This window comes from Anticarsia gemmatalis, chromosome 1, assembly GCF_050436995.1.
Source record: "Anticarsia gemmatalis isolate Benzon Research Colony breed Stoneville strain chromosome 1, ilAntGemm2 primary, whole genome shotgun sequence".
Lineage (NCBI taxonomy): Eukaryota > Metazoa > Arthropoda > Insecta > Lepidoptera > Erebidae > Anticarsia > Anticarsia gemmatalis.
The window spans coordinates 9,389,685-9,415,345 of record NC_134745.1 but is presented as its reverse complement, the minus strand read 5'-3'; the positions used below and the strand labels follow the sequence as shown (position 1 = coordinate 9,415,345).

At 33.5% G+C, this 25,661-nt stretch overlaps 3 protein-coding genes across 6 annotated transcripts in view; 1 reads left to right on the top strand and 2 right to left on the bottom strand.

The window, feature by feature from the left end:
• Positions 1–907: 907 nt before the first annotated feature.
• Positions 908–14,491, bottom strand: Naprt (nicotinate phosphoribosyltransferase). 2 transcript variants are annotated; one of them, XM_076117782.1, is made up of 11 exons: positions 14,061–14,491; positions 13,356–13,526; positions 13,153–13,279; positions 11,692–11,775; positions 10,088–10,215; positions 8,990–9,458; positions 7,862–8,127; positions 7,423–7,541; positions 6,035–6,196; positions 5,538–5,666; positions 908–3,760 (listed from the first exon to the last, which is right to left on the bottom strand). In XM_076117782.1, exons 1-11 carry the CDS (start codon positions 14,131–14,133, stop codon positions 3,683–3,685), a joined length of 1,806 nt encoding a protein of 601 aa, XP_075973897.1. In that variant the 5' UTR covers positions 14,134–14,491; the 3' UTR covers positions 908–3,682. The 2 variants fall into 2 exon arrangements, with proteins under 2 accessions (XP_075973897.1, XP_075973904.1); XM_076117789.1 differs by having other exon boundaries at positions 9,146–9,458; positions 14,061–14,487.
• Positions 14,492–15,654: 1,163 nt separating this feature from the next.
• Positions 15,655–18,796, bottom strand: LOC142975566 (uncharacterized). Its single transcript, XM_076118538.1, has 5 exons — positions 18,505–18,796; positions 17,632–18,272; positions 16,839–17,034; positions 15,930–16,202; positions 15,655–15,849 (listed from the first exon to the last, which is right to left on the bottom strand). The coding sequence occupies exons 1-5, from the start codon at positions 18,643–18,645 to the stop codon at positions 15,691–15,693; spliced, it is 1,410 nt and encodes a 469-aa protein (XP_075974653.1). The 5' UTR covers positions 18,646–18,796; the 3' UTR covers positions 15,655–15,690.
• A 5,252-nt stretch (positions 18,797–24,048) lies between these two features.
• The window catches only part of yki (Transcriptional coactivator yki), a 31,458-nt gene continuing 29,845 nt past the window's right edge, over positions 24,049–25,661 (top strand). For 2 of the 3 annotated variants that reach the window (XM_076117768.1, XM_076117758.1), the window contains exon 1: positions 24,049–24,709. In XM_076117768.1, the coding sequence (XP_075973883.1) occupies positions 24,237–24,709 (473 nt within the window). In that variant the 5' untranslated portion in view covers positions 24,049–24,236. The remainder of the gene's footprint in view (positions 24,710–25,661) is intronic. The other variant, XM_076117749.1, reaches the window with a different exon arrangement.

Genomic DNA, 25,661 nt, shown 5'->3' with positions numbered 1-25,661 from the left:
AGCTATAATACTTTTGAGTAAATGAGAATGGCTGTTAAATTGAAAACAATCTAAATAAAGAGTTTTCCATTATATATTTTAATACAATATTGAGATCTTGGTGGTGGAACACGGTTTATTTTGGATCTATGGAAAAGCATAGACCATGAAACTTTGTTTTAGAAAAGGGGTTTCGGGTTTCGGGTTCTAGCAAGGGTTTCTAATCCATCGGCGAGAATCATGCATTATATTATAATTACTGTGAACGAATAACTGTAAAATACAAAATTTTTAAAGATTTAAAAAGTGTTTTGACATTGCTTCAAAGCTTAATGTATTGCTACTAAAAAACTTTTTGTTAAAAATAATAAAATTAAAAAACTTATTTCTCAAAAGTTGCTTTGTTTATTTTCTTTAAACCTAGCTTAACTTTTGTTAATTGATTAAACAATTCGTCATGCATATTTTGTTCAGCTAAAAGCTATAGTAGGTAATTTAACGGTCAAGTACATATGATTATACATATACCACAGAGTACGTACTTTATACCACCACCTATTATCCGTAGCTAGATAGTAATAGTAGAACAATGATCTGTGATAATCTAAAATTTAGCATAGCCGTAGCTATTCTTGTTCTGCGACCTAAGAAGCTTTTATAATCTTTTAGTAATTGGTATGAGTTGAGTTAATTCGTATTAGTACGTGGTAGGTAGACTATAACATACTGGCCGCGGCGGTACCAATAACCTGCCGTCGATATCGGTTAGGTAGGCCTGATAGATATCTATGATTGCCTACTACAGTCTATTAGTGTTTAGCCAGTAACTGTTATTGTAATCTTTGTTACACTGCAGCTGCCTATGGCCATCTAAGGATATGTTTAGGAAACGAGGGATAGAGGAAATGGCGAAATAAAAGACAATCAATATACAAAAGTATCTTTATTACCATTCAGTTTCACCCAAATTTCGCTAACGAGAAAAGCAAAGGTTGTCTAATCACTGATTACGATAAATAAAAATATTATAAAAAAGTGTTTTATTTAAATTACGCTCTAATCAAAGGCACAGAAAACACCGGAAACTAGCCGGTGCTTGTGCTAACCTATGTGAACATAATTATACCTAATATTCGTGAATGATTTAAAAAAACAATGTACTTCATGACATTTTTATTTACTCTTCAACAATGCATACATATTGTGATGTGAGCTAATACAAAAGTAAAATCTTTATTTAGGTCTTATATGAAATATTCCTCATTTACTTTTAATGTTAAACCTAGGTTTTCTTTTTTATAATACATAGCGTAAGTGAAAACTTAACATTGTATTACAACAGTAATTAGTGCATGTTATTAATATTTAAGTAGACATGTTGCTTGATTTACAAAACATTCGATCGTTTTTTATTTGTGAAGATTAGATGAGACATGTTCTTATAAAAGAAATTATGCATCACAATACATATTCTAAGTTCTATGGGAACAGCAAAGTTAATCGGACGGAGGGTCACTTTTAATAAAAAGGGGAATCTTTCTATTTGTGATTTCATATCTCTACCATCAAGCCCATTAATGTAACTAAGAATATATTATATTCTTACATGTATGTTACAATAAACAATGTTGTTTCAGAAAATTACATACGTGATCTTTTTAACCAATTTAAAATTAAATTAAAAATTCAGTTTGAGTACACTAACTTGTTCGAAAAGTAAAAAAGTCACAAAAAGTAAACATTTCTATCTATAACTTTAAAAATCATGCTGCTCTATAAACAATCTACAAATACAATGTAAAGTTAGTACCATGCTACATTGTTACAACAAAATAAAAGATATACGTATAAAAATTAATGTATAGTTATGTGTATACATTAGAACTCTACATAACTTAACATTGCTTGATTATACTTAAATCTATAATTTAAACTTCGTATTAAAAAAACAAGTATGCCATATTATCACAATGCTTTTCCCTCACCAATAACAACCAAAACAATAACACAACATATCGATACTTTAAACTACCTAAGACTGAACTAAATGCACTATTTGTATTAAATACAGATTTGTACAACATGTTACGGTGTCTCTCGCCTGAACTTAACTATAAGTTTTAAATAAGTATAGGAATGACGACTATTTTTAATTTTCTTAAAAAAATATCATACACTTATTTTTTTATCAGCGAACAATATTAAGTGGCTTAGTTAAGAGGATTAAAGTTACGGAGTGGGGGCAAATGATGTCACGTTGTAGTACATATTCAACTATACCGTGACGTCATGCGACTTTTCAACTCAAAGTATCGCCGTAAATATTAGATTTTGTACAAAAAGAAAAAATACAGAAGTACATGATATTTTTTTACAATGTACTAGACGAAAAGAAAATAGTCGTCATCCCTATTGTAGTATGTCTATAATAACATACTTATTTGTTCGATGTGTTCGAATGAACACTTATTTGTTTTGTGACGAGTTTAATGTACGGGGTAAACAACTAAATCTTACTAAGTAAGTGAACTTAACATTCATGGATCTACATCAGTCATTTAGTCTCAAGTTTAGACTCTCAATCTAACCGAAGTTAGGGAATGCAAAGTTTTTTCTAACACTTTTTTATTTCAAATTTTAAAGGAAAAAAATTTAAAACATTTTTTATTTGACTAGTGCACGAACGAATATAAAATTAGCAACAATAGGATAAAATAAACATATTTATTTTCCGTATGTATAACAAAGTGATGAATTTTCTAATGTGGGGAAAATATCAAATAAGCTAAACCTCGCAGCATAAAGGCTTTAAAAGTTACAGAAAACCGTTGAAGTGTCTCTTTTATCACATAATGATGATCAAAAATATCAGCTTCTAGTACGTATGTGCCGAAACTGTGTATCACATCCGTAAAAACCTTCTTAAGACCGCCTCAAAACTGTTTTTGAAGCGACTATTTACAATAACACATCACCGCCTATAGCAATCTTTACAAGGTATCTCTAAAGTGTAGTGTGGAGATTATAATAAAACTATCGTGACGTGACTCTTATAATTTAGCGATCATTCATTATTTTTTATCAGGAATGGCCTAAGATAAGTAATACATTTTGAAGATAGGTATAAAATAGATATAAATTTGAATATTGGAGATAAAAGTATATTGATCCCGATAACATGGTTTTTCCACATGACTTTCAAATACACTTGAAATTATGTGGATTCTATAGTTAGGTTTATTCATTTTCGTTTATTAATTTTATGCAATATGCACACCTATGCACTTGGTGAGAATTTAAATAATGTTAGGTACATTGACAATAGCTGCACAAAGTCAATGGTTACTTTACATCTCGGCCTCAATTCACCGTTTGTATAATTTATAATACATAACAATATATGTAGTAGTAATTAATAACTAATATAATATATTATTTTCAACACATTGAATCTAAAGTGTTCATTGCAAGCTAGGTTTAGGCAAGAATTCCTCTTGTAAATATGTGTATAACTACGCACTAGTACATAATTTCAAAGCTTTCGTTTTACAACATAGCTAGTTGTTGCAATCCATAAATATGAGAATAAAATCTTTGACATAAATAACATCGTCGTTGTTTCACCGACAGATTTTGAAGCTCATTTCTTTATTATATTAATATTTCACTTCTCATATTTGGTTGTGTGAAAGAATCACTGCTCTCATGATAATTCACCGATGGGAGCGTTCTGGAGCCACAAATCGTGTATGAAGCTGTACAAGTCATCGCTCACGGCCACCTGTAACATATTGAAAGAACATCATTGAAGGTCTGACAGCCTATGTGGGGCGGTCGGTAGAGAATCCGACTGTTAGGCATGAGGTCTCGGGCTCGATTCCAGGGTCGGGTAAAGTACTATTGTTCTTTTCTTATTTATATTAGAATATTCTCAATAGAAGCCCGAAGCTTGGTAACGTGTCCGGTAAATAGCAATAGGTTTTAGGCTATTGCCTCGCCCCCTATTACATGGAACTAACATTGTTAACGACGAAACGCAGATATATTTCACACACCTCTACCTACACCTTCGGGTATAACAGGCGTGATATTATGTACGTATGTATGTATTATTGTAGGTATATTAAACACGAACTTAGTAACAATTATTAGCAACAATGTATATCAGTATAGAAATTTGAATTCAAAGATAACAATTGTTTACAATAAACAATTTCTCTCAATTGACCCTTACTTGCGTATACACTGATAAATAGCCGCGAAACAGATAAGTGTATTGAGCAGACAAGTTGGTTTAAAAGGTCAAAGAAAATGCTAAAGATATGTTTTATGAGTCATGATATGAACATCCTATTGCAAAAATAATACACGTTTGTAAACTGCACACACCCAGTTTTGTTATCTATGCATCTCGGCTTAACTAATCTAATCAATACTATTAAAGGGAAACGAAGGATTTGGGAGTTTGATTATATCTCTTTCGGTCTAAAACAAGTGTATTATAATTTGAACATCTTTTACTATGACAAAAGTATTATATTCCAACTACTTAGCAAAGAGCCTTGTGTGTAGGGTTGGCGGCTGGCGGAGGTACAGAGAATTAAAAATTAAGAATCTAATTTTTACTTGACCTCCGAAGCGCGGAGAATCCCAGTTCAAATGCTATGCGGTCACCCATCTATGGAATGACCGCGCCAAGATTTGCTTAACCTAGAGCTCGTTTAACGACCGGTGAGCGCAACTGGCTATAATGTTTGATACAGCTACTTGTGTTGGGGAGTACATCGGATGATTAATTATACTTCTAATGAGTTGAAGAATCGACTAAATTGTCAGACACATCGAAATGGGCTCTACATAGGTTGCTATATAAAGCCTGATATGTATATTATATGTAAAACTAACTAGTATAACGCCATCAGCAAAGTAATAACAAAAATACAGCTAAGTATATGAATCATCACAATCAACTATAATAAATAATAATGACTGGCTCAAGGAAACATAAGTTATCGTTAAATGTCCTTAGAAAAAACATGTTGCATTTCAATAAAAATGAATGAATCACTAATGTTTAATAAATTACGTAATAAGGCACGGGTTCACCAACTCTGAATAAATATCAAGTAACTATTATATTTGATGGAATTTTGACAGCTGTTTTCATAGATTTGCTGTGACTTTATCCAGCAGATAGTTTATCGGACACTTATCTATAATACTAGTTTGCTAAACGGATCTTCGACGCAATGAGAATTTAAGCTTGTACGCATACTGGGACAAGGCAGCCTTTTTCGGCATTCAATAAAGTTTTTGACCAAATAATAATGTCGAAGTTTGTTTATTTAAAACTATTGTGGGTAGTTTGAGAAACACTTTTCATTTTTGCTATTTCTGCCATTTATGAGGCTATCTTGATACCGCTTGCAACGTTTCGATTGAGTTACAGCGATCATGGTCACGGCCTTACTGATGCAACTGTCAAGAGCAATTTAGTAAAAGCGTGATAGTTTAAAAACTTATTCATGAGCTGCAGTACTGGTCATAAGTGTACCAACCTTGTATGGCGTCGGGTTCAAGTTCCTCTTGATGTCTTGACGTAATGTTCTGAGTGAGGACTGCACTCGCTCGCGAACCTCGTGGAGAGGTTTAGGCATCGTGCAGATACGACCATCCTTCCAGTATACCTAGAAGGTTACATTACTATCTTATAATCTGATAAATAATTAGAATTTTTGCGTTAACATTTCATAACTTACGCAATATAATACAATATTCGATGCTAAAAATAATATGAGATTAATCTTGTGATAAATCTAATACTTTCATCACCAGTCACGTTAATTAAATGTTCCCATATTTTGTAATGGGTGATGTTAAAGTTGTAGTTGATTTAAGGATGCATACAATCGTCAACAAAAGTCGCAAAGCAACTTTATATTGAAAAAAATATTTGGGAATTTCTTTCCAACACTTTCTTTATACAATTAAGTGCAGTTTTGTAAAAATAATAGGTTTAATTTTATTAAAATGAAATGAAAATTAAAAAAAATACCTTGTAAAGATGTTCCACTTTACTGGGGCTGACATACGCCCTCTTGGACTCTTGGAAGGGGTGTCTACAGAGGACCTTCTGGCCGACTTCAGGGGCCGGCTCAGAAGACCTTTGTAACAAATCGATAAGGGCATGGCCGTCGGCTCCGAACAGTCTGTACGCCTGAAAAATAATTACAATGTCATTTTAGATAACGATTATGTTTACACTGTTATCTTAACTTAAGGCGTAGCAGATGGCCGCAGGGTTGGCTGTCAAGGTCATTGACCTTGAAGGAATTTACTTGCTTATTGCTTTTATAATATAAGTTTTAAAGTGGACATACTCAAAACCTCGCTCTTAAACGTCATTGGCCTACTGAGACAATACTTAATTAAAGACAAGTAGTTTCATTTATAGCAATCAATTTAAAACTGCTTGAAAAAGCTTGCTCCTAAAGGCGGTATTCGTTTAACATTTGATGCGAAAAAAACCGAAGTAGGTTGGAAATCAGAACAAAGAGTAGATAAGCCATAATATTCAGGTACAATGACATACATTTATATTCAAACACTGAACATTTAGAAGCTCGAAACAATGATATCTAAGGCCCGCTTCTAAACATCCATAATCGTATAGTAAATAGTGTAAGCACAGTACAATCAATAAAACTGACAAAGTATTCGTAATTCACAAGGCCTTGTGCCGTTCGATGATACTGTACAAGTTTATACCTACCTATTCATATTCATGACGTTCGTATATTTTTCTCTTTGATAACACGCATCGGTTCAGGGCCGTACGTTATACGATATTCCACTATCGACTCTTATATTTTACCTAATCTGTTCATAACATAAATCGTAGTTTTATCGATGCCTCAGAGACAGAACAGAAGACGTAACCGTACGTCGTATTGCAATGATACGTCTACCGAGCAGTCCCGAGTCGAATATTTGTTATATAAGTAAGTGTCAAAGTCCGATGCAATAAGTATCATTAACTAGTGTTCACGTTTAACACATCGAGATACGACTAGTTCTCATTTATACATCACAAACAAGTCGCACGACAAGGTTGTACCAATTAAAGTGGCGATAATATACAAAGTGAGAGTTTTCAATTATGTATTTGTAGTGATAAGGTTAATTAATGCAGCGCAAAAACAATAGGTTCTGCGATTATAAACCTTGAAACAGATAGGACAGTGCAATACTATTTACATTCATCCAGATTGTTTACAATAGGATGTATCGATACGATTAATATAAAACCTTTAATATTTATATATCTATTTTTGAATGTTTATGTCCTAGACGGTTTAAAAATAAATACCTACCATATTAATTAGGTTAAATGTAGGTTTAAGAACTTAAAGTAGTAATTAATGTACTGGTGTATCTACATACCTCCTTGTGACCTGGTATGGTGACTTTCCCAACATCTTGGCTCAGTTTGATGCGAGGCTGACCATTTATCTCGACTAATTTGTACACACATCCCAAAGCTGGTTGGCGTTGACACGTTACTAAAAGTAGAAAATTTAACCATGCAACATTCGTCTTTAAAAGCAGTAACATACTTTTATTATCTACTCAATACTAGGTTTTCCTTTTTACATTGTCATGCCAGTCATACTACATACGTATTGTTAAAGGTAAAATTGTTATGATTCAACATGATGTAACGTAATGAGTAAATCGGACATTTCCTGAAAGTGCTCCGACAGTCACCATTTAACTTAATAATGACTCTAAGTGTAGGCTGAAATTACATTCGCCATTTTTTACACTTGTTTATGTCTATAAATAAGATAGTAAAATTTATAAAACAAGGAATGAACAATACCTAAATGTGTTCCAATGCCGAAGCAGTCTATTTTGTGTCCCTGTTCGTTCAAACTGAGTATAGTTTCTTCGTTAATGTCGTTAGAAGCTACAATGGTCAGTTTAGCGAACCAAGGCAGTTTGAAAGCTTCGGCAATGCTCTCGAAGGTCTCCCGCGCTAGCACGGACAGATAAGCCAGATCACCGCTATCTATGCGGATACCGACGGCCCTGTATCCACAGTCATTTAGCGCTAGGGCCACGGCACAGAAGTTTAGTAAGCCACTCCTGTTAAAAAATATTATAAAATAGGTACCACATTCATACGCCAATGGAATGGACACAAAACACATACAAGTTGGTCAACTATTTTTACTGGGTGTGCTAGTTAATCTGAAATATCTCTGCAACTACGTAAAGATCTGATTTATACAGACAATGAACGCCTCGTGGGTGTGTTAAAGGTAATGCAGCATGATGTCACTTGCATACGTATACATTACACTCGGTGACTACTGTTTATCTTCGATATTCATTAAGTTACGATATAATATCATAAAAGAATAAAATAAAAATCCAGTCGATCGTCTTACTATCTCAATACAAAGTGCATGATGGTAGCTGTACATGCATAATCATAAACTGCGTCGATTACTGTGAACAAGTGCATATCCCTATACAATGCAACTGTGCCCAATGACTAAGATTGCCCCTAATCTTGCTCATAGGATCACGACAATACGTCACACTGAAGCAAATATAAAGGTCTCGTCGGACGTGTTCTCATTTATTTACATTCGGTTGTACATGAAGCGCCGTCCACATGCGCTTCACTGAAAAAGCCAAATAAAAATAATATCGTTAACTACGGCCATGAACAGTAATGTTAAGGTATCCCGGCGATGTGTTGTTAGAGTGTGCTTGCATATGTCATTCCTCCCGATGTTATGAGTATATCATGCCCCCCTGACGGATGAGTAGGTAATGTAAATGAAGTTGCAGTGACTGGACGTCAGCCAGCACATAAACAATCTAAGTATAATAATAAAACTTCACATAACTTATAACATATGTAAATGAAAATGCAACACAATAATACAAGTTTATCAGACACCAAATGTCAATATGAGTTGTCTATTTGCATCTTTACCTCAGTGTGCGTTCGACCGTGCTATATCCATATGTACTATGTATACTCGGTGAGTTTAGTACTCTAGTACCATTGGTTCCACAGTTGCTATTGTAGCCAGAATGCCCATTCATAGTATGCTGCCTGTGTCGTGACGGTAAGCCTTGAAAATTATACCTCTTGACATCGTACGTATCCACTAGTGCCAAGAATCCCGAAGGGAACGCTAGGGCATATGTAATGAGGGCAGCAAGTTCGCCGTCGCTTGCCTCCTCCGGAGATATATCTATAATGGCGGACACGCGCTTGCGCCACTCGGTCGCCAGTTCGAGCAGGTTGCACGGCTCCTGCGTGTCCACGTGCCTCAGTACCACCGAGTGTATGTCCTCCAGCGTGCTGAACGATGTCACAAACGAATGTGCGTGCGTGCCCCTCACAGGTATATTAAACATTTTGCCTGCCAACACATTGCTTGTACCATCGAATCCACCTAAAATAAAAAATATCTCTAGTCATAAATCCCGAACCGTGGTATGTTTGCCATAAAATAGTTTTATATTCAGCATGAACACAGCTAAGCATGCATATAAACTTGAAGATGGCAGGTAGATGGCACGAATGTATTTGACCTACGAGGAAGATCGGTGCCTTGAAACGTTTCAAGTAACGATAAATAGGTAAGCCCGATACCTACCAGTATCGAAAAGTTATAACCTCGGAGTTCAAGTAGATAGGATAGCAAAAAGCAATTTAAAACTTTGGTAGAAGTCAGTAGGTACGTGAGTACCAGACTGGTGAGGCATTCAAGGGCAAGGTTCGCGAAACTTGCCTGATTAAACCTATTAACCAAAAGTATATTCGCTATTGGGGATTCTTATGAGTCAATGGCGCGGCAGGGTGTTTTATATTGCACAAGTTTGAATAGTACCGGCGAGCTTCGTACCAGGCACCAGGTTCGCTAGCCGCCCAAGCTGCGGAAACACGCTAATACAATCAATAATACAAAGACAAGTTAATTTGCGCCACAATACACGCCAGATATAATATTATATGTGAACACATTAAATACTCATTTGTATGCCGAATACAATATAATATGCAGGAATGAATAAATCTTACCGATATAAGCATATTTGGAGGCTGATAGTCCACCGTCGGGGCCTTGTGCTCTTCGTAATCCGAATTCAAGCAACGAAACGTTCTTTCCAGCTACCATTCTATACCGTGCGGCGTTCGTTGCCATCAAACTGCAAATAATACACCCTGAATTATATCTTTTTTTCATAGAATATAATTTTATCAGTTTTAATAACTTTTTATTATCAGTTCTGTAATAAATTTCCACAAGGCAACAGACATTTGCATAAGTATTTAATTTCTTGCTCTAGGTACCTACATAATTATAGGTACCTACTGAGGAAGATAATGTGCTGATGGCATTATCACGCTTTTTTGTGTTCTAGATAGACAGGCGTAGTAGATACCTAGTACCTACCTAACCATTTTAAAAAGTTTCCAGTGTTATGGTAAGATAAAAATCAGAAATGGTAGAGTACAAATGGAATCTCCCAAAGGTTTTATTAATCCTTTATTTCGGACCGAAGATTTTTACTACCATAAAAATATTTTAGGTAAACGCAGAAATGTATGAGGATAGCTTTGCTAGAAATACTGAACAGTAACATTTGGCAGAAATTTTGTTTAGACTACACTTAGATTTACACGTTTATTAAATGACAAGAAGAACAAAGTCATAAGGACAGAAATATAAGGACACTATATGCAATAAGGATAGTTCTTAACGGATAATAGTAACAGAATATCGAGAATATACCTGCAAATATAATAATATAATGAAAAATCCACTCGGAATTACAATAGAACAACAAACTCTATCCTTCCTTCCTCAATTATCAATTAAGAGTGTAAATAGGACAAGCAATTCTCGTCATAAGTTTCATAATAGGTATCGATTAATTTGTTTTTATGCAGTTACAATAGACACATTACGTTAATAAAAACCCTTTAACGGAAATTACCACGGGCGGCAAGTACTCGTGAATGTAACAAAGGGTGACATACATTGTTAACACATCGAACACGACTTGCAATTATATGAGCTATCCAAGCCTGACTGATAACTATGTATCCTGCGGTAAACACTCATATCTGCATAACGCTCTAAGGGGCCTAGATTCGCATCATTAAATAGATTACGTAAAGTATATCAAGGGAATATTCGGTTAGGTATTACGTCAATGACTGTTTCATGAAAATTGAACGCAATATTCAGCATGGACATGATGCATTTTTATCCGATGTCGCTTAGTCAGATTTGGGATAAGGTTTTGTAGAATACGTTATGGGTAGTTTTGTGAAAAACATAGCTGACTATCTGACTAAATTAAAACTGTTTGCTGTTATTTTGTATGTGAAAAGAAGTTGTGAATCTTTCGGTACATAACATCACCCTAATTACAAAATCAATACAAATAAATAATTAGGAAGTCCTAGCATCGCTAAGACAAAAATAAAACAATTACTTTATCGTACGTAGAATACAAACATATTACCGTTAATGTAAGAATTTTACTACGAGTAAATAAATCTTATCATCGCGTCGCCGTCGTATAATTAAGCTCAAATAGCTGTTCAGTCAGTGGTAATGAATAATTAAATACCCAATAGTGAATAGGTGACATAGTTGAAACAAACTGACTTACCTTGCGAAGTTGACGAGAGTTAATAAAGTGGTCTCCAACAATTGCGCTACAATTAAAGGTCCTTCAACTCTTAACAAGGGCACTCTGTAAGACAAATATCGTAATAAATAATATTGTAATGGACTTCATATAAATAATTATAAATCGGGTGTTGTTTGTACTGTGTTTGACGTAAAGAAGTTTATCTTTGAACCATGTTTAATTCAGGAAATACGTAGGTACCTGTCTTCTTCTTCGCAATATTAGTACAAATATTACTTTAAATTAATATAAATAATATTTAACTATTAAATGGATCATACCCAATCCATTTTTGTTTCGAATAAATATGTTACAGAATCGTTTTACATATTATCTGGCTTATTTTAGAATTGCAAACGTTAAACAAGGTAAGATTGTTTACTAAATAAGGCACGTAATAAAAAACGGACTATATTATATCACAACTTGCCAGGCAAGTTTGTACGAAAAGAATTCGCGCAAAGATAAAAAAATATGCAATTTATAGAAGACGTAAAATGTATATAGTCCATTAAAATGTTTTTTAGGCCTTAACATGCGTTTTTTAGAGGACGCATTTTTAATGAGTAGAGGGGGGTCAATTATTTCAGCTTCTATTGACCCCCATACACATTTAGAAAAAAGTTGTTCCTAAAAAAGACAACTCTAAATGTAGCTTTTCAATGGTCTAACATGGATCGTGTGTATTAAAAAAACTAAATAATATAAAAAATATAAAATAATAATCTTCTGAAAATATGTTAAAATACTCAAATACAACTAAACTATTATTTCTGTATGCAGAGAACTTTGAATATAATATTATATTTTATCCTATACATAAACTTGCTAAATGGATGCCTTATACATCTAGTTACCATACAACAATGAACTATTTGTTCTTTGATATACAACATGATAAGAACAAAATTCCTCATATGAGCTAAATATAATGCAAATCACCAAAAGAAACTTTATAATAAAGTTATTTTTATTTGCCTCATTCCTTTCTGTAGGTGAAATCAATGAATTTCTGAACCTTCAAGGAAAATCCTTTGAATAAAAAACCTTATTTTATAAAGAAGGTAAAAAAAATATAAATGTAGGAAGAAACCCATGACTCAAATACTGATTTTAGTTTGAAAGTAAAAAACCACTGCATTGGAATTTCCTTAACAATATTTTCCTTTCTATTTTTTATTTATACATCTGCACCTAGCAACTGCCTAGATGCTTAACAAACAATGGTTGTAAATTAACTACATATAGGAAATATTCAATGTTATCATTATAGGTAATTCAATAACAATACAAACACCCATACCTAGGTATTTTAAATATTAATATTAATTTTAAAATGATGTAAGTATTCATATTTGGGTTTTTAGGTAGTTTAACTAATACTAGAAAACCATGCATTGTTAGAAATTTTATATGTATAAATGTAAAGAAAATAAAAACCTTGGAAAAACGACAGATCCCTCCTCAATAGCACTCAGTTTAATATCTTTGCAAGTTAAGTCTTTCAAATAAACAAAGAACTCAGGCTCAATATTTTCAGGCAAAGTTTGCATCAAATATTGTATGTCTGAAAAGGAAAAATATAGTTAAAACCTTATTTATGTTCACTTACAATGAAAAAATACTGACTGAATGTTACATACCACTATCAGAGTAATGAAAGTTTTCTAAAAACTTCAGACATTCCTCCAGACCAGCAAAAATAGTAAATTCTCCTTGGAATGGATTTGTGCGGAAAAATAAGTCAAACACAGCCACATCTTTTACTTTACCGGCTTTCCAATAGGCATAAGCCATGGTTATTTGATACAGATCTGTAAATATTTCACCAATATTTAATCACATCAGATTCAAATTTAAAACATTCAATTTTGTTGTTACTTATTTCATTTCCAGATGTTAAATAAATGCTGAATTACTACATTAAACCTAAGTTATTTTAATTATTTAGTATGCAGAATACTTGAATATATAGTGCTCACTTATGCTTTGACATAAAATATGATATTTTATGCATCAAAAAATGCATACAACTAAGCAATTATTACAATAATTACAACAAAAAATATAGTGGAAAACTAGTAACTAATTTGTTATACCCAACATAGATGCTGAGATAAAATTATTCAAAGTTAATACTAAAAGTTGCTTTTATTAATTGAAATATAAAACTGTACTGTATACTTATTATTAATGTAAAAGAAATGTAGGTACTAGGTACCTTTTTAAAATAGAAATACAAAACATTATCAAGAAAATATTATTTTACTTTAAAAGAGTTGGAGAGTTAGTCTAAAGTACACTCATGACATTTTGAAATTCGCTCCAAAATAAATTCTTACACTCACCAGTGAGTAAAGGTTGCACAATACCGTTTTGCCGTGCCATTTTCCTATTTTTATTTATTTCTTCACTAGACATTTTCGTTATAAGCAACAAAGTCGGTGCACGAATGATAAGAAACGTGAGTGATATAAGGTATCTGCCGAACGACTAAAATAAGTAATTTCATCGTGATCAAGTGTTCGTAGTTATCAGCGCGCCAAACAAAATTTGACGGATAATCTACGCATGCGCATTCAACTTCTATTGACTGTAAAGTTTAGAGGTCATTTATGAAGGTCGCCTTTTAGAAGTATAGTCTCTTCGGATTTTTTTTTCACTAATTTACTGATAACAACTAGTTAAATTAATTTAATCTTCCTTGTCAATTTCTGTTTTTTTTTCTGATCTCAATAGATTTTTTTTTCACTCACACAACCATACACTATTTTTTTAATTCTCGTAATCGTAACTTTGGATTTGAACCTTTTAAGAAGACCACAGACTGCAACCTGTTATATATGACCGCATAAAATATGATATTGCTTCACATTTTATGAATGAAGATTCGATTAATTACACTGTTACAGTTTTGGACAGTGCCGATGTTAAATTTTGACAATCAATTTGGTATTTTAAGTGGAGCGCTTTCTATACGTCTGTAGGACATTGACATGGGCTACTTTAGCCTACATTTTTTGCCTTATGTACCATGATTATTATTGTCTGCAGACACTATTTCATTATTATCATCAAATTTAATTATTGATACAACCAATATTGACTGTTACGATGTAAAACTACATAAACGTTAACCAGCACATAACGAAAGACAGTTCAGTACATAATCAAAATGATTCTAAATCTCATCAAAATATGTCGTCCAACAGTTCAAATGTTAGTCCAACATTCCACGCGTGGAGAAGAAGTTGGTACACGTTAGATCGTATCTGCTTGATGTGTTTTGGTCAATTCTGAGTGGGGATTAGGTGACCATTGGGCTGCTGAACGTATGTGAAAAGCGTGTACAAAGTTATTGCTTTGTAAAACAGATCCTGTTGATATTCTTATGTAAAAATATATATATTTATTTATTTATATATAATAACCTGGAATATCTCTGCTCTGACTTTTCCAGTCGTTGCACATGCACATAGTGCAATAATTTTATGACTTTGCTCACCCTGCAATTGACTGTGGTACCACAGTGAATAACTCCGATATTTCAGAAATGTATGAGCATATGATTGTTCTGCCCCATGTTTGTAGTTTAAAAGCTTGAGATTCGGGGTGCAAGCACGGTACTTAAAAATTGAAGTCTGAGGTTTACTAAATAACCCACATGACTTTTAGAAAAGCTAGGTACCTATATAAATTTAAACATGTGCACTACAGTTTGCAAGGGAAGGATTGCATTTCGTGGATTTTTCCTTGATACAAACCATCAACACTTACATAATATATATTCCTATATAAATGTACCTAAAAGTAAATAAATTGATCTCATCAACAGCCTAAAAGGTAAAATATGGGAAATTAAAACAATCATGATACGTATTGTATGAATATGAAATTTTATGAAAAAAGTTGAATAATAATATATTTATAACTATAGACAGATATCAAAAGTCTTTATTCCATCGTTTCAAATATTTATTACTTGAGCAAATTATTCTTCGAAATTAACGCCAGCGGTCGATTTTTTCCGGGGTGTTCCTTTTCGTAGTGTATTATCAAACCTCTTCTGGTAACAAATTTATCAGGACATATTAAACATTGGTAAGGCTTCTCACCAGTATGTTGATACATATGGTACTGAAAATAAAAAAATGGGTGATAATTTCGAAATAAAATGAATATCAGCAACTAGGTATTTTCGTTAAAAGAACACTTACAGTGAAGTTATCTCTTTTCAAAAAACTGTGATCACACAGCTGGCACTGATATTTATAAATCCCTTTCACAGCGGTGAGAGTGGGAGTTGTTGGGTTGGGTTGAGATGATGTTGAATCTTTTATAGTAGTCTTCCACCTTCTGCCTTTTCCTTCAAGTCGTTTTCCAGGATGCATACGGTTTCTATGAGAATAACAATTGCCAGAACTTGCGAAGCATTTTTCACAAAACGGACATTTGTAAGGCTTTGCTCCTGTGTGTTGATTTATATGAAACTGAAACATACAATTAATTTTCTTAAAATCAAGATTTATTTTTCCATCATCAGATATAAATTTATTCGAAGTATAAATCTTACCTACATCACAAATATATGGAAAATCGGGTCAAATGTCAAAATTATTTCTTTGTCTACATATTTATAGCTATAATAAAAAAAAAATATGATACAAAATTTACTGCTGGCAACTTTGATCACTTCCCTCAAAGTCAAAGAATGTCAAAATGACATATGATTTGACCTGCGAACAGGCGCGATTTGCTGTTTTATTTGAATGTTGATGTTGAATGAAACAGAAATTCAAAATCAAGATCTAAAATGGATTCTTGCATAAAGTAAAAAGTTGTTTATACAGTATAAGTATTTTGTTATTGCGATTGGGTTGATTCGGTAATTTCTACCCTGCAACTAATACCATACCTACATTTAGTTGAACTGCAAGAAAAACTTTCCATGATTCAAAAGGTAAGATTCCTCAATTATTTAATATTATGATTAAGTGGAATTGTGCTTAGTTGATGTCATTGCTTCTGAGATTACGTTATGTTAGTAATAGATTCCTTAGGTGTCCATAGAGCTTTTTTTTTTAAATTGCTACTTTGGTGTCAAATAATTTAAAGTAGGTACTTGCCTTTAGATCTTGGTTTCTCTTGAATGTTTTCTTACAAAAGTCACACTGGTAAGGCCGTTCAGTGCTATGTGTTATACTATGAGCTTTTAAAGCACCCCATGTGCTGTAGGAACGTCCACATATCTTGCAAGAGTATGACTGGTTGGCGGGCTCATGCACTGCCATATGTGCTATGTAATTCTTTTCTGATCTGAACCTGTAATATTGCAATAAATTTTCATATTATTATCTAAATTCTATTTTAATTTGGTATGCTTACTGCATGTCTATTGCTGTTTAATTACAAAATTATATACTTTGTTATGTATCTTATGGTTTTAAACCTAATAACATAGGTTTAGGAATGTGTTTTGTTAATGACAAATTGCTTAAGTCAAGTTATACCCTATAAATACATATTTATGTTTACATCTAAGAAATGTCTTATTAAATGTATGCTAAATAAAATTATACTCTAAGAAGTAATAAGAACAAAACCATTATTATTGTTTCTGGTCCAGTGCATACCCTTTTAAATTCAATTGGTATCTAATAATAAGCAATGTGTAAATATATACAGCACTAAATAATAAGTGGTTTTTCTTTATTAAACTACTCAATCGTGCATTGAAAAGAAGATAATTTTGACTGTCATATGGCTGAACAAATAAAAGAAAACTTAGATATTGATATGAATTATATGCACTTCAATTACACATTTATTAACTACTTTATTTCAAAATATATTCAGTTATTTGAGTGCTCTAAAACATTACAGAAAACAAAAATTTAATATGTTTTACTAGGTACTTACATTCTTCCACACAGTTGACATGAACCACTTGATCGGTGTTGTTTCAAATGTATTATCAAATCAGCTTTGGAAGTAAACTGCTCAGCACACTCACTGCAAGAAAATTGTGCAGTGACACTATCATTCATATGCTGCCAAGTGTGGTTCTTAAGTGCTAGCTCTGTGTAAAAACTCCTTTTGCAAGTTAAACATGGAAATGGTTTTATTACAGAATCGTTCTTGTCATCATCACCGGAGTCAGTGGGCGCCTCCACTTTTTCGCCCTTTTTAATTAATTTTATTGTCACATTTTCCGCATCTACTCCATGCAAATAAGTCACATCCTCCGCACAGGAATCATCAAAATTGAGAGAAGGGTCTTCAGGAAATGGCCCTTCAGAATTTTGAAGCACCATCATTGGGTCCACATTCACTTCCATTTGATTTTCGTCATCACTGTGATTTTCATCATCGGATTTTGGTTCAAATTTAATTGGTGATATAGCACCTGTGTCTCTGGTGACAACATTATCTAAGGTTAAACTTCGCTCAAGGAGGAGATCCTGAGCTTTTCTTGCTTTGTCTATAAATTCGCACACTGTTTGTAACTTTGTACAACATTGTATACAAATATATTTTGGTAATTTATCATCTTCCTCCACCTGAAACAAATAAATTAACAGTCAATGATTTTACGTTGTTATGACTATTCTATCTTTTATTGACGCAATTATCTATTAAATTGCATTTTACGGACCACTGCTTCGTTTTAAATTGATACACGAAAATTTGGGAAACAGACTTTTCAATGAGATGAATTGTTATGCTGACATGCTTAATTGCATTACCATGTTAAGATAAAATAGATTATGTAGATAATGTGTTAAACGTTACCTCAATTAGTAAATATTTGTTAAGTTTATTTTGTAGAAGCATTGCTTCTGCTTCTTTACTAAATATCATTATTGTTACGTCTTGTTCTTCGGCGCACAAACGACAACATCTTTCAAAACTGGCTTTCAATGAGTCCGTCATTAGGAATTGAATGAACTAGCTAGTTGTGATTGCACTGTTTCTCTCTTGACGTAGATATATTTACTGTAATGATTTTTCCAGTTTCCCTGCCAGACCGGCGTATAACAACGCATGCGCGTTGTTGGATAGCGATGTTGCACTTTGTATACTTTACTGCTATTGATAATTTTCGAAGCTATACTAGACCAGGGGTACTGCGCAAACTCGAAGCCGGTCATGATTGTACTGTACTGCCAACTTGAATGCGTTTATGTATGTTAAATGTATTTTAAGAGGACGCGTGGCATGCATTCAGTAGCAAATATGAATGAATTTCCTATAAATCTTTGAATAGTTTTAATCTATTGATTCCTCAATTTGATTAATCATAAGTAAAATGCACAATGGATTAAGCAGGTGTATTTCTTCATATCATAATTAATATTACTCGACGGCTCCTAAAACAACGGGCCTAGACATCGTAGGTACTCGCGTTAAAGTTCCGCAGTTTGATTCCGTTGGTGGTTATGTAAATTAATATACACTTAAGTACGCAGTTAAAATTAATTTAGCCAATGACACTATTTTTAACATACCATACCTATGTACTAGTGATCAATTAAGTTCTGTTTTGATAGGGGCGCTAAGGTATGCATTTTCAGTGATTAAAAAAAAACATCCACCTGGCGACAATGTAAAACTTTAAACAAGGCTTCACTAAGATCGTCACCTATAGCTGTAATCTTGTCTTTTACTTTTTTTCACTCTTACTAGATGTCGCTAGTCCTGAACTCTGTTTTTGGGTATCATTAGAAAATATTTGTTTAATTGTTGAAAAACGGTTCATAGATGAGTAATCGCTCTTAGTGTTATTAAAAATTTCAAGTTGAGCTTCCCAGTGTTTCGGAAGAGTCGATAAACTTATATCGTGATCGTTGTTGCTATTCATTGTTTAAAACGTTTAAATACATCAACTAAGACGCTTGATTAGCTGGCTGACTGAATTAACTTGCTACTGACTTACATGATAGTTAGAAAATGTAATACTTTTTGCTAAATAAGGCCTTCTTACCACGCGTTACGGCTAGTTTTCAATGTATTTTTTGTCATTCCAGAAAAAAAGAGAATATTTTTTATTTTTGAAAGAATACCTACGTGCAAATACCAATTTTGCAAAAACCGTTTTGTTCAGTTACTTTTTGTTGGATCGTAAAAAGTAACATCCATCAACTATAGGCTGTGATCTATTTTTTCACATATTTTGGACTATACACGAAACTGATAAAAGTAAATGCTGTGGTCAGCCTCTTAAAATTCTATATAAAATAGTAAATACAATTATTGTTGAAGCACTAGAATTGAAATTGAATTCCTTTAGACATCTATTTCAAATTGTGCAGATCTACAAGCACAATTACTGATTTATCAGTATGTATCTCACACCGTACTGACATCACTATAAAAATATTTGATTGAACGATTTGAAAATGAAGTAATATTGTGCTTTGTCTCAGACCCGTCTTTTCTTTATAATTTTCGTGGATAACTTTCCTAGCATATAAATTGCGGTTTATAAACAGATAATTAGTTATGTATTTTCCGCCTAGGAGTCATGAGTGTAGAATTTCGGGTCCTGACGATTCGGACATTCGGTAAATTACTGAGTGAGGGGAAATGACACTATGAAATTTTTCTGTGGGTTTCTTGTAGTCATTGCATGATTTTATGTGTACCTAAATGTCAATTTCCTTAATTATAAATAAAGTAGACAGACAGCCTCTTCTGATATACAGCCTTGAGCGAGCTTTAAGGATAATTTCTTAAAGTTTTGGTCGTCCAGGTAACTCAATATGTAAAAGACAAAACAAAAGTGATTTTTTCATAAACTAGAGAAACTCGCGGTTTGTTATGTAATACCAGCCGTATTTTATCTTAGACTGTTGGGGCCTAATTATGCGTTGCAAATATGATAGGATTCTTTATGCTATGCTGCAAGGGTGTACGTTACGCCAGCAAGAAAGTGTCACCTAGAGTGATATAAGTAGAACGTATAATTAGTGCGCAATCTGCTGTAAATGTGCGCCGCATAAAAAAATTGTGCATGTTGTAGTTTTGAAAAAAAAACGTAAAAACGATTCCTGCTGGAGTAACGTTGTTCTAGCAAGAAAATTCTAGACGAATTATCGGAGAGATAAAATACATACATGGGCAGAGAGCTTATATTTGTGCAAGTATGTGCGCCATAAATATAATTTGTGCGTCTTCAGGTTTTCGAGATATTGCGTTTCTCGCTGCAGTAACGTTTTGCAAATTCGTGTATCTCCAAGACCATTTTATGTGCGCCTGTAGAATGAACATACACGAATAGCTCTTAATTTGTGCATATTTGTGACATAATTAGATGCCAGATAATATTTATAATTTTCAAGTAATCGCGCTTTATTGAAAACTTAAAAAAATATTGTAGCGCCTAAATGAGAAGACGTATAAGCTCGCTAAAAACTGTATTCGTTCCATCTTTTTGTTTATAATTACCATAAAAAGTTTCAAAACAGAACCTACAAGCGTTAATGAATAATATTACTAAAAGTCGAAACGACGGCATCATAACTTTGACGCCAACAAACAAGAAACTGGCTCAACCTAAGATGTGTAGATGTAAACCAAAAATTAGTGCATTTATCAAATAATATATAGTAAAAATATCCAGCTTCAACTGTTTCGTGTTAAGTAAATATTAATATCAAACCAAAACAGTTATTCAGCGCAGGTTATCCGACCAAATTCGAATGACTACAAAAAAGCGACGGATTCATACGTGTCGATGACCTTCTTAACTTTACTCGCTAACTGGTTGAAACGTATTGTGCCCGAGTACAGTGCAGTAGAAAATAGTTAAAAATAAATAACTTTTGATTAAATTAAACATACCTATTCTTCTATCATTCTATTCTAGCTGTTCCGGTAACTTTGCGCACGATTATGTACATCATTTGTTGGCCGAGATATAATTTAGTTTTGGGTATGATAGTATGATACGCGAACGTAGTATAGACCGGTTAAAATTATTATTCTTTTTTATCCTTTTATTAATTGCCTAATTTGAAAACCCAAACCTAAGCAGCCCGATATGTGAAACTTGAGTTGAAGTTTTCAAATCCGGCTATTCTTTAAAAAACATAAATTGATAACAAAATATAACGCTCTATAGGTTTTTATTACGTTCGCGTACTATATAATCATACCTAACCAAAACATAATTATATCTCGGCCAAAACAACAACTACTTAATATTTAAATTTCACGCCATGATGGTACTGAACTACTTTAAGTGATTTTATTGTTTGTGTACTTAAGTAAATGAAAAACTGATCTGTGATTTTAAATAATACCAAATGACTATACAAGGTACAAATAGTTTAATTGAACAATGTTTGTTCTAATATTTATAGGTAGAAAATTTGATCTGTGATTTGTTGCCATAATTACTTTAAGAATCATGATTATGATAATAAAAATAATATTTTTTTAAACCAACAAGCTCTTTGATTTCATATGATCAGAAAGTACATTTAATACCTAGGTATATTACATATATTATATTTTTATTAGGTCATTGTAATAATAATTCCCAACGAACATTTGAGCGTGACTGTACGAACACAGTTTAGGTGTAATACGTTTAATAAAGGAGGTCATCGATACGTATGAATCCGTCGCTTTTTTGTAGTCATTCGAATTTGGTCGGATAACCTGCGCTGAATAACTGTTTTGGTTTGATATTAATATTTACTTAACACGAAACAGTTGAAGCTGGATATTTTTACTATATATTATTTGATAAATGCACTAATTTTTGGTTTACATCTACACATCTTAGGTTGAGCCAGTTTCTTGTTTGTTGGCGTCAAAGTTATGATGCCGTCGTTTCGACTTTTAGTAATATTATTCATTAACGCTTGTAGGTTCTGTTTTGAAACTTTTTATGGTAATTATAAACAAAAAGATGGAACGAATACAGTTTTTAGCGAGCTTATACGTCTTCTCATTTAGGCGCTACAATATTTTTTTAAGTTTTCAATAAAGCGCGATTACTTGAAAATTATAAATATTATCTGGCATCTAATTATGTCACAAATATGCACAAATTAAGAGCTATTCGTGTATGTTCATTCTACAGGCGCACATAAAATGGTCTTGGAGATACACGAATTTGCAAAACGTTACTGCAGCGAGAAACGCAATATCTCGAAAACCTGAAGACGCACAAATTATATTTATGGCGCACATACTTGCACAAATATAAGCTCTCTGCCCATGTATGTATTTTATCTCTCCGATAATTCGTCTAGAATTTTCTTGCTAGAACAACGTTACTCCAGCAGGAATCGTTTTTACGTTTTTTTTTCAAAACTACAACACGCACAATTTTTTTATGCGGCGCACATTTACAGCAGATTGCGCACTAATTATACGTTCTACTTATATCACTCTAGGTGACACTTTCTTGCTAGCGTAACGTACACGCTGCAAGGTAATAGTAGGTATATTCTCGTATAGAGTGTTAGCTGAATCTTTCAGATTATATCAATTTGGTGATTTAAAAATCTTTTTCCCACTACTTTGTGGTATAAATTCAGATGCTTATGTCCCATTTAGGTATCTACATAAGAATCACGTATGTTTATTAGCCTGTGAAATAATTGAATTTATCAATTAGTAACCTAATTAAATAATATAACGAGATAAATACGTCCACGACGTAAATATTCCGTGCTCTACACTTAGACCACGCAATTATATTTAAACTGAAGAAACCTTTACTTTAGAACAGGTATATAAGACAATATATGTATATTTTACCTAGTTTATTTATTTAACGTTCCAATTATGACCTTCCTTATCTGTTAATTATTTACTTGTAAAAGATTTGCAATCAATTTGTCATATGCCGTTGTAGTACGATTAGGTAACAGGTGACAGTCTGAGAGTACAGGTGCATTAGGTGCTGTACAATGACACAGTTTTATAATGTATTCTGTTGATAATATGATAACCATGATTTTTAAACAAACTGCGAGCTATGTTAATTATTCTAAAATTTGAATGCCTGTTATTTTTTTTAATAATAATGAAAGCTTGAATGCTTTACCTATGAATAAGTACAATGACCAAGTTACTACTTATGTATTTTAATTTAATATTTCAGTACGTAGTATCGAACTATTGCTCATTTAAAATCTTTTATAGTATTATTTTATCTATTATATTAATTAATATTAGTATTCCATCAGGTTCTAGTCCATTGTTATAGTACATAAATGATGGTAGGACGCAGGAGCCAAGGAGACAGTGGGTGAGTGGGGTGAGGGGCATCATTCTCGAAGCGAAGACCGGTCCGTGTACCATACATACTATGCGCAGCGCGGGTGGTGCGGCGGGTGCGCGTGGGCAGGGAGACTTGGCGGTGCGGGCGGGGCGCGCGTCAGTCGCGCAGCGAACGCTATATTGCAAGTACGTCGGGTGGCGCCGCGCCAGCCCGTCGCGTGCTAGTGTTGTGTCACAGCGGTGGGCCAGGTCGGTTTCGAGATTTCTTCGTTCCGACGTAAACCATGGCTCTCAACTCGGACGCTGAACAGAAATCGAACCTGGTCCTCCGCGTGGACCAGGATTCAGACTCGGTTCTACAGTCATTGTTCGACACAGTGCTTAAGCCGGACTCGAAACGACCGCTACAGGTGCCTCTCCGAATGCGACAGCTTCCAAAGTCGTTCTTTAACCCGCCGTCAACCGGTTCCAAGTCGCCATCTGTGTCTCACTCGCGAGAAAACTCGGCTGACTCGGCGTTCGGATCGTCGTCCGCAACTGGCGCCTCACCGGTGTCGCACTCTCGTGCACATTCGTCACCCGCAAGCTTGCAACAAACTTATGCCGCTGGACAACAAAATCAACAACCGCCGCTACATCATCAGCACACAAAACAGAGATCCTACGATGTCGGAACACATATTCCTGACGATCTTGGGCCTCTTCCGCCGGGTTGGGAACAAGCTCGGACGCCCGAAGGACAGATATATTATCTTAAGTAAGTTTTCACTCATTCTTATCTCATTTTTTTATTTTTAGACCATGCATAATAAGTGTACATTATTATATTGCCTATTAATTAACATATAATATTAATATACGGATGGAAAGATACAGTAGGTACCTGAATTTTGTTGTTGTTAGTTTGATAGGTAAGATAATAATGAAACTGATCTATTTTTAGTTAGTACATCGTGTAAATCACACAACATCATATACCTAATTATATTTATTGACTTACATTAGCGTAGTACAGTCTTTATTCAATCGTTTAATAAGACAAAGTCTTCGTTAAAGTACTTACAAACCTGCCTAAATAAGGTGTTTATAATGCTGTAATAGCAGAATAGCTGATCCTGAATATATCCCATCGATAGAGTATAAAATATACTTGAGTTATAAATGCAACTTAAGTCATTAAACACATACTGCATTATTTGCAAGGTAGCTATAGGTAGGCGACTTATACACTCTCTCAGGTAGTAGGAGCATTGTACATTTGTACAATAATGTTTTATATGTTTTATAGAAGAGCTCGGACCTCAATAAAAAGAGTAGAGAAAATTATTCTTATCACGATTAGGTACCTACTTAATGATTCTTACCTGACGATAGTTGGCAATCGTTACTTCTCGGAATCAACTCTATTGGTTCCAAGAATTAACACAGGTAATTAAGGATAATAAGACAGTAACGCCAAAAAGTCCTACCATTCATATTTCTAAAAGCATTTTCTCAAAAATGAACTAAAATATTATGTTATTCTATTCAAACTCTTGACAGATAAAAAATAGAAACTAGTTTATAATGTGAACTCTTTATTGACAACACATTGTCGTCATTTGCTATCTTATCGCGATATACCTGCCGTCAGTACATAATGATAAAACATGATAAGACCAAGAATATGATTGTAATATAAAATCTAGCGGTATTTTTTTTTGTAACAA